The 12,021-nt window shown below is 47.5% G+C and overlaps 3 protein-coding genes across 3 annotated transcripts; 2 read left to right on the forward strand and 1 right to left on the reverse strand.

Moving 5' to 3' along the window:
* Window positions 1–381: 381 nt before the first annotated feature.
* BRETT_000400 (uncharacterized protein) lies at window positions 382–1,593 on the forward strand (the record flags this gene model as incomplete). Its single annotated transcript, XM_041278968.1, has 1 exon — window positions 382–1,593. One exon carries the CDS (start codon window positions 382–384, stop codon window positions 1,591–1,593), a length of 1,212 nt encoding a protein of 403 aa, XP_041137182.1.
* A 111-nt stretch (window positions 1,594–1,704) lies between these two features.
* BRETT_000401 (uncharacterized protein) lies at window positions 1,705–8,661 on the reverse strand (the record flags this gene model as incomplete). Its single annotated transcript, XM_041278969.1, has 1 exon — window positions 1,705–8,661. The coding sequence occupies one exon, from the start codon at window positions 8,659–8,661 to the stop codon at window positions 1,705–1,707; it is 6,957 nt and encodes a 2,318-aa protein (XP_041137183.1).
* Window positions 8,662–10,416: 1,755 nt separating this feature from the next.
* BRETT_000402 (uncharacterized protein) lies at window positions 10,417–11,967 on the forward strand (the record flags this gene model as incomplete). Its single annotated transcript, XM_041278970.1, has 1 exon — window positions 10,417–11,967. The coding sequence occupies one exon, from the start codon at window positions 10,417–10,419 to the stop codon at window positions 11,965–11,967; it is 1,551 nt and encodes a 516-aa protein (XP_041137184.1).
* Window positions 11,968–12,021: the final 54 nt, after the last annotated feature.

Raw genomic sequence — 12,021 nt, forward strand, 5'->3', positions numbered from 1 at the left:
AAACGATTGCTTGAGTTAACTCGAAAAGGCTGGGAACTATGGAAAGAAAGAAACTAACTAGTCTATTTATACAGGAAGCATTTGAAGGAAATTCTACGTAGAAAATAAAACATGTAATAGAAAGAAGCTTGTGTAGTAAGGATAAATACTTAGAAAAGAAATTAATCTCTTTTTATGTCACTTCTTGCTATTTGGTACTGTCTTGGTTTCTCTGGCAAACTATTACTGCTGCTCGCTTACTTATACTGATACTTTTTTTTTTTTTTTTTTTTTTCTTTCTTCCTGCTATCCTGGCATCGCCTTATCAGATATCGCAAGCAAATAAAAACAACACAGCATCATCCATTTTAAATAAAGCTGCATTGACCAATCAGCAGAATAATGGCTTTACCTGATGTGCCGGAAGAGATCCAGAAGGTGATTGGTCCGTTCATAAAAAGAGCAAAGGAACTTGACCAATACCAACCAGTGATCTCATACTTTGCCAAGTTATACTCAGCTCAATTAATATTAGAAGGCAAATATCATTTACAATCAGAGGGTGTTGCCAAGTTCACCGAGACACTACTGAATGAAATAGAGGAGGATAAGAAGGATTTGACTGAAAGCAGTGAAAAAATTGCTGATTTGATAGACGACAATGAGAAAAGCTTCAAATTGGTGCTTGGATTCAGCAATGTTATATTCACAGGTGCAGACAAGAAGGTTCGGGAAGGTAAAGCGGACAAGAGAACGGCACTAGACTTCAAGGCTGCGTCTGATTTTTACCAGCTATTACATTTATGGAACGAGCAGTACGAGGAGAAAAAAGATGTGGTGGAAAAGCGTGTTAAATATTCGAAATACCAATGTGCCAGGATATTGAAGTCAATTAGAAACGGTGAGGACCCTAATGGGGAATTGAATTCCGAGGGAGGTCATGCCATAGGTGATAAGAGTGATGAAAAGGCGTTTGAAGAAGAAAACCAGACAGATCAGACAGTTCCAGATCTCCCACCACCACCAACTGAGTTAGCTGATAGTAAACCAATTGGCATTGATAGTATACCAAATGAGACTGATAAAGCACGCGAGAGGGATAGTATAACAGGCGAGGCTGATAATGCAACGTATGAAACAGGAAATGTGGAACTTCCAGATGCTCCTAGGAAAATAGAAGGTGAACTAGACATGCCTGAGGCACCAGTGCTAATTAAAGGGGAGAAGAATCACCTTGGTCTTCCTACAGCGCCAACAGAAAAGGCACAGCCTGTACCAAGGACTGATTTTGGCTCAAAGGGAGCCAAAAGCTCACCTTTTATACCTAGAAAGGCATTGAGTGGGGGAGATGAAGTTGCAAGTAGGAAAAATGAAGTCGCAAGTAGGAAAACTGAAACTGGCGCAGGCAGTAAAATTCAGATTAGTGCTCCAGCCAACAGCAGCGTGCACAAACCAATTTCAAAGCAGGATGTGGATAAGATATGGAAGCAGGAGGAAATAATAGGACAAGCCCAGAAAAGAGCGAAATTTGCAATAAGTGCGCTCAACTATGATGACATCCCTACAGCTATCAGTGAGCTCGAGAAGGCCCTCGAACTACTTCGGGCGAAATAAGAATTTACCGAATTTTGTATTTATAATATACATTAAGTGTCGTAAAGTGAGGGCGATATTAGCGTTTCCTCAAACTAGGTAGGTAGTAATATTCAAGTTCTGGGGTATGTCTCAACCTGTAACAGTGTCGTTTGCCTCGTTTGCAGACTCATCTTCGCTTTTCTCGGCCAAAGAAGGTGTCGAACCAGATTGCAACCTTGTCTTTGAAGTGTAGTAGGAGCCGGATCTGGACAGCGAGTCCATATCCAAGGAAGTCACACTGCTGCTTCGGGAAGCCTGTTGCAGCCGCTTTTTCATCCGATCGCTGAGCTTGAAGTCGCCCAAGTGGAATGTTAGGTCTCCGGTTGATGCAGATAAGGGAGAAGATAAGCTGCTTGAACCCTCCTTGGACTGCTGTGAGATCTTCATCAAAAGATCGTGGGTCCTGTTTCTAATATTTTCCTCCTCCTTATCCTCCTGCGGAAGCTCTGCAGCCGGCTCATCGTCCGAAGCTTCATTAGACTTTGATTTGGCACTTGAACTGCTCTCCGCCTGCTTCTTTCTTGCCGAATGCTTCTTGGCCCACTCCTTGATCTTGGCAGAGGTCGGTTCCGAACGCAAAGGTCCGGTTTGCCGGAGCTGCTTGAGGAATTTCTCCATGTCGGAGCTTCCAGACTTGCTCTCCTGCTTCTCCTGCTTCTCCTGCTTCTGCTTCTGCTCGTTAAACCTCTGCATGCTGATCTCGTACAACCTGTTTCTCTCCTCAAGCTCTCTGTTCTCCTCTCCAGCTTTCTTGAAGCTCTTCAAGAAGTCGGAAAACTTGCTGAAGAAGCTGTTTCGCGTGAACTCGTCACTCTGAGGATCCTCACCAAAGTACCTCATGGTCTGGTCAAACCTGTCCAAGATGATCTTGGCACGATCATCCAACAAAGTTGCCTTCGAACGTGCGTTTGGCAACCTCCTGAGAACGACTTTCAAGAACTTATCCTCGGGATGGAACTTGTCGGGGTTGCTCAAGTTGCCATTCTGGAGCGAGGAGTCGATATTCTTGACGGTACTAACGAAAATGTTGCAGTCCTTCTTGATTTGCTCGATGCTGATCTTCGAAGCGATGATCGTTGGCTTCAAATCCTGCACAAAGGTCTCGAGTTCTGGGTAGTTCTTGTGAATGATCCTCTCAACATAGTGAAGGAACGAAAGCGCGTTCTTGTCATCTTTCAAGAAGTTAAGCCTCTGCAAGGAGCTGAGCTTGAAGCCCATCGCCTGCTTTGAGGTGTCATTCATGTAGTTGCCGACCACCAAGATGATGTCAAAGACTCTTCTCAGAGTGTCGGACTTCTCCAATCCATCCAACGCGGTGTCTATCTGCTCCAACCTGTGGACAAGATCATCGTAGTCGCGCTCGTAGTTAAGCATCGCGTTTAGAGCCCGCATTCTCGATCTCCAGTAGTGGTGTAAGTTGTAGATCAACTCAACATAGATCCTGTCTGCTCTTGCAAGCTCTGCTGGGTCTTTATCGGGCTTTTGCGGCTGTCCAGACTGCCAATCGGTAGAGTACGGGTCGAAATTCTTCGTCAAGTTGACGGATATCTCGTTCAATTCGGGTTTGGCAAGAAATTCCAGCAATGCTGGCTTTGACAACACTTCCTCATCGCAATGCAAGATCTTCAGCACCACATTGTAGTCGGACAGCATGTAGAATGAATGGAGGCAGATGCCGAACTGCTGCGACACGTCTGTCTTCAAGAAGGTGATCTTATTCTCCTCCTCCTTCCTTCTTTTTGCGATTTTCTTCGCTTCTCTGGCGGCAAATATCACCTCAATCTCGTCAAACACACCACTCTGAAGCAGTCTTCTCGCGATCTCTTCAGACCCCATGTTTGCCCAAAACGAGTCTTCAGTGTCCTCAAGCTTTTCCCAGTGGAGCTGCTTGAGCTTCTTCTTTGGCCTTGGGAGCATGTCAAATGGTCCTACAGGCATGATTGGTGACGGAACAGGCGTTGGAGTGCTTGAAATCGGAAGAGGAGGCGGTGGTGGCACCGGAGTGGATGCAGCACTTGAAGCAGCACTTGAAGTTAAAGATGTAGGAAGTGGGGGTGGTGGGGGAGCTGCTGGAGACACTGGAGACTTCGATTTTGCAGCAAACGCAGGTGGAAGCGGTGGTGGGGGTGGTGGTGGAGGCGGAATAGGAACTGCTTTGTCTTCTTTAGCATCTTTAGGTGCTTCAGGATGCTCAACATCTTTACTTTTAAGTTTATCGATAGTCTTATCATCGGCCCCGATCTCATCCACGGCTTTATTAGCATTAATCTCATGTTTGGTATCCGTAATCTCTACTCTCACCTTAACTTCCTTCACACTCATCTCCTCACCTGCTGCATTAGACTCGTACTTGTTTGCTCCTGCTTCCTCTTCACTCTCTTCCCCATCAATCTGGGTTTCCTCAACATGCCTCTCCACAATTTGCCTAAATGTCCGCTCCGGCATCTCTTCAACTTGCTCAACAACTGGAGATAACGATGGTGGGAGCGGAGGTGGAGCAGGAACACTCTTGACGAGTTTCACAGAGTTGCTGAGATTCTTGCCTAGCGTTGCCTTCGATGGAGATCCAGTAAAGGCTTTCTTTCTAGAACTCACGCTCTCCTCAGCATCACTAAACACATCTTCAGATGTGTCAAAGTCGCTGCTTTCCACTTCAATATTGCTTGCGATTTTCTTTCTTCTGGGGATGTGGCGTCTTTTGATCGGAGATATGTCCTTCGATGCACTTTCTGTACAAGTATCATCTTGAGATGCATTATCTTTGAATACATTTCTGGATGCACTTCCCATAAATGTGGTATCAACACTTCCATCTGCTTCATCTCTATCCCTACTCTCTGCACCCTCTTTATAAGAACTTGCATCCCTTACATCCACGCTTCTCACCCTTACACTTCCTCTTTCCATACTCGCCATCTCCGCGCTCTCGATCTCTACATCATCATCATCATCATCATACTCCTCGGCCGACATCATTTCATCATCGCCCGACATCATACTCGATACATTCGACCTTCTTCCCGAGCCCATGGAAATGACCGAAAGCTTCTTGGAGGCTCTGCGTGAGCCGTAATTGATGCTTTCGTGGCGAACGTTGACCTCACCACCTTCATCACCCTCAAAGTTTCTGCCTGCCTGTCTTTGGGAAGTATTTGAATTTCGAGAAGCTGATTTTGTGTGAGAAAGGCTACGGGAAACACTAGAATGGACGCTCGCAGCATATGCAGGACGTTCAGCGATTTCAGTGCTTTCAATACTTTTACCACCGTCTTTTTCAAGGCTTCCATTTCCCTCTTCCATACTTCCAGTATGTTTCTTTTCAATACCTCCAGTATCTTCTCTCTCACTTCCAATATATTCTCTCTCACCTCCTCTACGTCTTTCGCTAATCTTGCCACTCGTGTGAACCGTCACCTCGTTATAGTTTGGCCGAGCATTCACCTTATTTTCAACAGTGCTGGAGCTGGAAACAACACGGCCAGACCTCGATCCGTCAGCGGAAACTCCATTCACCCCCTGTTCTGTCTCTGCTATCGACTCCTCACCGGTGTAAGTACTCGCTGTACTCAAACGGCCACCAGAACCAGCAGAGGTCCTGTGGCTGCCGATGCTGTCCCGCGACGAGGACACGTTTGCGTCGAAGCTGTCGACTGAAACGCTGCCGTCAACATAGTGGTGGTGTGAGCTAATGTGCTTTGTGCGAGATTTTCCATCTTTACGATGGTGATGGTGGTGGTGATGATGGTGATGAGAGTCACTTTGCGAAGACGTGATTCTCTTAAGTTTTGCGGGGCGGCTGGATGCCGGTTTGACTGTGGGTTGAAGGGCCGGGTTGGCTGGCAAAGTGGACGACGGGGCGTGTGCAGGACGCGTATGCACAGCTGCATGGCGACTCCCTGTTTTCGCACCCCCTGTACGCACAGCTGCGTCGGCACCCTCGTCGTCAATCGCACCACGCCGGGCAACCGTCCGCTGCAACTCGCCGAGAAACGGTTGTGCAGCCTCTCTGTCCGGACCAGGCACATCTGCAATAGCAGGCAGCACCCTGGGCTGCGCCTTTCTTCCCCTGGAGTACCTATCCTCGAACTTGGACAGCAACTGCTGGGCGGTGGGCACCTGCGTCTGTGCAGCAGCACTTCCCGATTTGGCAGTGGCCGCCTGCACTCGCGCAGCGGGAGCAGCTCCCACGCCACCGCTGGATATGCCAACGTTGGACACGGACTTTTCGGAAGTGAGGGTATCCTTCAAGTTCTTGCAGAGAGCCTCAATGGAGTCCAACTCGCCCCTCAAGCGGGCAGAACGCGAGTTTGACTTCTGCAGCTTTGGGTCCAAGGAGTGTGATTTTCCCGCATTGGGCGATTTCTGGAGTTCGGAGATCCGGAGGTCCTCGGCGTACCGCTGGAGTTTTGAAAGCCGGTCCAAGGCTTCGAACCGCTTTTTCTTCATTGCATCCTGCTTGGACAGGTCGTTCTGCACCTTGATGACCTTGTTAGCATCCATCTGGAGCGAATCAAGCTTTTTCCTCAAAGCTGCAAGTGTCTGGAGGTCTGCCTGGCGGTCGGATTTGGCCGGAGGCTCTGGAATCTTCTCCTGGAACTCCTCAAAGTCCATATTTTCCAAGTCCCGGGCCTCTCGTTCCAGGAGGTCCATCTTCAGCCTCAAATCGCGGAGCTTGGCACTTGGCTCGACACTCGCGGACCCAAGTCGCCGGGCCTCGAGTTTGCTCTGGCCCACTTTGGTCTTCAACCTGTTTTCGAGCTCTGTGACGGCTGGAGAGCGGCCGGAGAGGCGGGAATTGGATGGATGGGCTAAAGAGGAACTTGAAGGACCTAAAGAAGAGCCTGAAGAGCCTGAAGAGCCTGAAGATGAATTTGAAGCCTCTAATGCAGTCCCCCTCCGCCCCTGCACCTGGTAACTGTGAAGCAACAGAAGCATCTCACGCATCTCCATCTCCTGCTGGTGCTTGTCCAAAATACGCTTCCACTTGAGCTCGGACACCTCCTTGTCACGCTCATCGACCTTCTGCCTCAACCGCCGCATGAGCATGTCTCTCTCAGACACCTCCTTCTTCATCTGCTGGATCACACCCTCAGAGCCCTCGTTCAACTGCTGTAGAGCGTTTGCCTTCTCGGCCTCGACCTGCTCAAGTCGCTTTTTCACGTCTGCAGCCTCGGCCATGGCCCGGCGAGCCACCTCCTCGGACTGGTACGAGGACAAAAGCTTGTTGAGCGAGATGTTCATGTCGGTGCTGTCGTCTCCGGACGCCAAGGTGATGTTGTTGACGAAGTTGTCCACCAACTTGAAGCTCCTCTGCACACTGGCCGGGTCTGCCTTTGTCAGGCTGCCCGACTGGCTCACAAACAACGTCTGCATCATCGACATGAGGTGCCGGCCAGCCTCCGTGTGCCGAGATTTCCGCCACATCGCCTCGAAGAGGCTCACCGGGTCGTTGAAGTCGATGTTGCTGTTCTTGAACTCCTCCATCTGCCGCAACTCCACCTGGTCCGCCTGCTCTGCCTGCTCCATACTGGCCAGGCTGTGGTCCACGTCCGTGCTCTGTAACTTCCTGAAACTCTCAAACGCCTCCTTCATCCCTGCACCGGCGAATTCTCGCCGCACCTGGATGCGTTCTGCCAAAGACTGTGATCTCTGCACGAGCGTGTTCATCAACAACAGCGTGGAGAGTGCGTACTCGACCAGGAAACCGTCCGAGACAGTTCCGGAGTACCGGAACTCCGGATACACCCCCACTTTCGACCCCATGCGGCCCCGGCCCGAAAACAGCCGCCCCACACCCCATATCCACACCTCGAACCGCTTCACTGCGTCCCCGTTCGCAAGTATGTACCGCGAGCGGTCGTCCAGGCCCCCGGAGTTGTCCGGGCGCGCGTACAGGGCCTTCAGAAATCGGTAATGCACGTTTATCGAGAGGCCCTCGTGCATCATCCGGTAGATCGTCGCCCCGTAGTCCGTCTTGTGGTAGAAGTACACAATTATGTCGGTTGCCCACTTGCGGACCTGCGGCTTGCACGAGAACAGGCCACCGAATATCGCCTGGATGAAGATTCCACTCTTTTTCAGGTACTCGATACCCACCGAGAGGTCTGCAATCACTTTAATGCACCGGAAAAGCCGCATTTCCTTCTCCAGCACGCAGTCGTAGTCCTCTGAGATGTTCGTGAACAGCTTTTTCGCCACGGGGAGGCTCTTTTGGTCCCGTTCCCGTGCTTCAGGGTCTACACCACCTCCGCTCGGAATTAGGGGGTATGTTTTGTACAAGTTGTTGAGCACGTTACAGAGGCAAAGCGCCCCCTCCTGCTCAAGGAACCGCCGCGTCCATGCGATCTCCTCCGAGCTCAAGCAGATGTCCAACTCCTTGAGCTGCTCAAGAGTGATTTCGTTGCTTATGAGCTGCTCCACGTAGAAATTCGGCTCCGACTGCTGTTTTTTCGGCCCTGCACCGGGTCCCTTCGACCGCCGGATCATGCCAGATGCAGAAACAGTCGACAGACGCGACGAAGAAGCCCGCTTTGTGTCCCTCTGCTGTTCCTGCTCCCTCATTTTCTCCTTTTTGAACTCCGCGAGCTTGTGCTGCCGGATAAGCATCCATTTCCGGTCCGGCGAGTAGTTCTCCATCTGCCGCCTCGCCTTTTCTGGAAGGTTCCCGAAATCCCGCGTCGCCATCACCTCGTTAAACATCCTCTCTATCTGCTCGGTCGAATCCGGGGGTTCCATGTGAAACTCGTCCGAGATCGTGTGCCGGTGCGATTTCTTGAACCCCGTCCCGGCAAGCTTCCGTGCGTGTTCCGACGGCAACGTGTAGACCGAGCTTCTTGCACTCCCCACCCCCTGTAATGCCTCATCCATCGATTCGGCATCCTGCGACACTTCTCGAGACCTACTTCTCGAAAAGAAACTCGTCCGTTGAGGCGAGCTCACTGCCGACGACGCCGACGAGATCGACCCGGTCCGCGTCGATGCCTTTGCCCGGCTTGTGCGCCTCACTCCTCTCAGTGAGTCCATGAGTGACTCTCTTGAAGATTTCATCTTTCTTTCCCTTTCCTTTCAATATCTATATATGCTGTTCTGTGCCACTAACTGCGGCCTCAACGCCGATATGACGCCTCTTTGCAAGCTTTAGTGGGTTGTTTCCTCTGTTTCACCTCCTCTGCTTGCAGATTCGAGCCTATTATCACCTTTCTAATCGTGCTTGTGCAAAAACTGGCTTGTTCTGCACCCCGGCCTGCTGGTAATGATAACTGGGAATTCACACGCTTCAGACACTAAATAAAATGCCGGTATCTGATATATGCCCGCGTACAAAGATCCAGATACCCCCCTACACCAAAGTAAAGGTATGCTTAAGCTGCTCTGATAACTGTGGCAACAATATTAGATGCCTGTGCTCTCCGTATCTCTCTGCTTTAAGCTTTATCTGGAAGCTAACTTTCCCGCTGTAAAATATGGAATTGCCCGTGCACGATGCTCTTGTACGCACAGTCCAACTCTTTTGTATTGGTTGTCTAGAATGCAATCCGAATTGCTGGCCCACAAATCTGTTTCTTGCACTTAGATCTGCATCTCAAAACATTAGACCTGGTTTATGTCAAGCGCTCTGGGCCCACGAAAAAATAAGAAAAATAAAATAAAATAAAAAATAAAAAAAGTGCTAGAAGAGGAATTTCGGATAGAACCACTAGTGCAGGTTGGAGCACAGGAAAAGTGGTTAACAAAAAAGCACAAAATAACAAGTGCATAAAATCGGTGAAAACGCGAAACACAAATTAGGCGCGAATCAAAATATTTCTTCCTCCCCGATATCTCGATAAATCACAATAAAGCACTTACTGGCGTTAATAGCAGGCACTTGAGGTTTCAAGTCCCAGCGTGAATCAGTGTTGATCTTCATTCAACGCATCATGCAACCACTCAACCTATAATAAAGCGAAATGATGCTGCTTTTACCGTTGTAATTCCCATCTTTGTGGAATTCATCAATGATCTTTCCGCAGATCATGCACTGCCAACAACTCAAAAGCTTTTTATGTAGAATGTAGTAAGGTATTTAATTACGACGTCCAAATTAATTCATGCGCAATAATAATTTTAAAATCGTGTCATCCGGTCACCGTTCTTATTGCTTTGTTATGATTCTTTCTTTTTCTCTCTTTTCTCTTTTAGTCCGCTTCGCTGGCGGTTGTTCTATTATTGTTATTTTTTGGATTCCAGCATTCTCGCATTTTTTCTTGTTACCTGGAGTTGCTATTTAATTGGCCAATCGGTACCTTAAATGTTTTCAGCTATGATATAATCAACTACGCTATGCTATGTCTATATCATATTATTCTCTTACTTTCTGCCCATCCAAATTGTTAATCATACAAATGCATAAAATGTTTGAATATTACTACTTGTATCCATCACCTTTTATTGTTGCTAATTCATCTTCTTATTCATCCTTCACCTTTTTATTCTTCCTCCACCTTTTTATTCTTTCTCCACCTTTTTATTCTGAAATTCATCATTGCACATCTGATAGTATTGCGAGTAATATTATTATATAACCACCGTACTTTCCATTTTCCTTCCTTTATATCCAGGAAATATTCACTGTCCTTTTTTTTATCGCGAGACCTTCATTCTTCATATTTTTTTCAGTCGCCTTATCTACTCCGCGCGTTTCACATGATTTTCCTCATGACATGTTCTCTCATATACAAAACTACTATACGTGATAAATTCCGGTATTACCAACGCTGCACATTAATGCAGGTAAATCCTCAGTGTCCAGGTTGAGCCAGAATGTCGAAAAGGTACAGCTCATTGAATGGTTCTCCTTTGGACCGTGATAATGATCTCAATCAGAATAATAAAGATGACATCATCTTTGAGCAGGACTCGGATAGCTTTAACAACGATGTTTTTCAACCACAGGCCTCTTTGGATGATATGGAATCGCTTGGGTATGATGAGGGAGCTTTGGATGATGAAGAAATGGATTATGAGGGAACTTTGAATGATGCCGTTTCAAACGAAACAACAGACGTAAACTCACCTTTGGCCAGTATCATTAAGGAACCGAGAGGAACTCTGAAAGCAGCTTTTTTCAACATGACAAACTCGATTGTTGGAGCGGGAATCGTCGGAATTCCAATGGCATTCAGATCAATGGGATTTTTTTCAGGTGTGCTCCTGTTGATGGTCTTAGCTGCTGTTAATGACTGGACGCTAAGATTGATTATCCTAAATACAAAACTTTCCGGCGGAAAAACGTACACCAGTTTTGTTTCAAGGACATATGGGACTTTTGGAAGAGTCGTTGTGTTGCTCGCACAAGGATTTTTTGCATTTGGAGGAAGTGTCGGCTTTGCTGTCATTATTGGTGATAGTATTCCACATGTACTCCGGAGTATATTCTCCGATGCAGTTGATGATTCCAAGATATTGGATTTTTTGTTCAGCCGGAATCCTGTGATTGTGTTTTGCATCACCTTCATATCCTACCCACTCTCGCTCACTAGGGACATCTCGAAGCTCGCAAAGGCAAGCGGACTAGCACTAATCAGCATGCTTGTCATCATCACCATCGTTCTTGTTAGAGGACCTTCTGTGTCTGACTCTATGCGTGGCTCAATCAAGGGTTCCGCGTGGTTTTTACAACCAGACATTTTTCAAGGCATAAGTGTGATTTCGTTTGCCATGGTTTGTCATCACAATACCACGTTTATTTACGATTCGATCAGGAAGCCCACTTTGGACCGTTTTAATGCCGTTACGCATCTTTCTTGCATCGTTTCAACCATATTATGTGCTTTACTCGGCATCTCCGGGTACCTCATCTTCGGCAATAAGACTAAGGGTAATATCTTGAACAACTTTCCCACAAATGATCCCGCAATCAATGTTGCACGATTCTGCTTTGGCCTCAACATGTTGACCACCTTTCCGCTTGAAATATATGTCGTTCGTGAAGTTTTCAAACAACTTATAGCTATATATCACGACGAATCCGTAGATGGCACAGAATCCGATTCTGTTTCTTTGAAAGACCTTACCACATTCCAACACTTTGTCATTACATCAATAGTTTCATTCCTTCCTATGATCATTTCACTCTTTACCTGCAACTTGGGTGCAGTCTTGGAATTGGTTGGTGCCACCTCCGGCTCAATTATTGCATACATTTTCCCACCTCTTTGCTACGATAAGATGACAAAATTCGGAAAGTCGAAGCTGAAAAGAGCCCCACTAATGATCTGTGTGGTATTTGGCTTTGTATTGATGATTGTGTCATCTACTCAAACTATTGCCGACTCTTTAACCGGGAAACATGGAAATCATTGCGTGGAATGACTTGTATGCTTTATTTTTCGCACATACTATTATACTATCAGTCACTAGGCTGGT

This window comes from Brettanomyces bruxellensis, chromosome 8 (genome assembly GCF_011074885.1).
Source record: "Brettanomyces bruxellensis chromosome 8, complete sequence".
In the NCBI taxonomy this organism is placed as follows: Eukaryota; Fungi; Ascomycota; class Pichiomycetes; order Pichiales; family Pichiaceae; genus Brettanomyces; species Brettanomyces bruxellensis.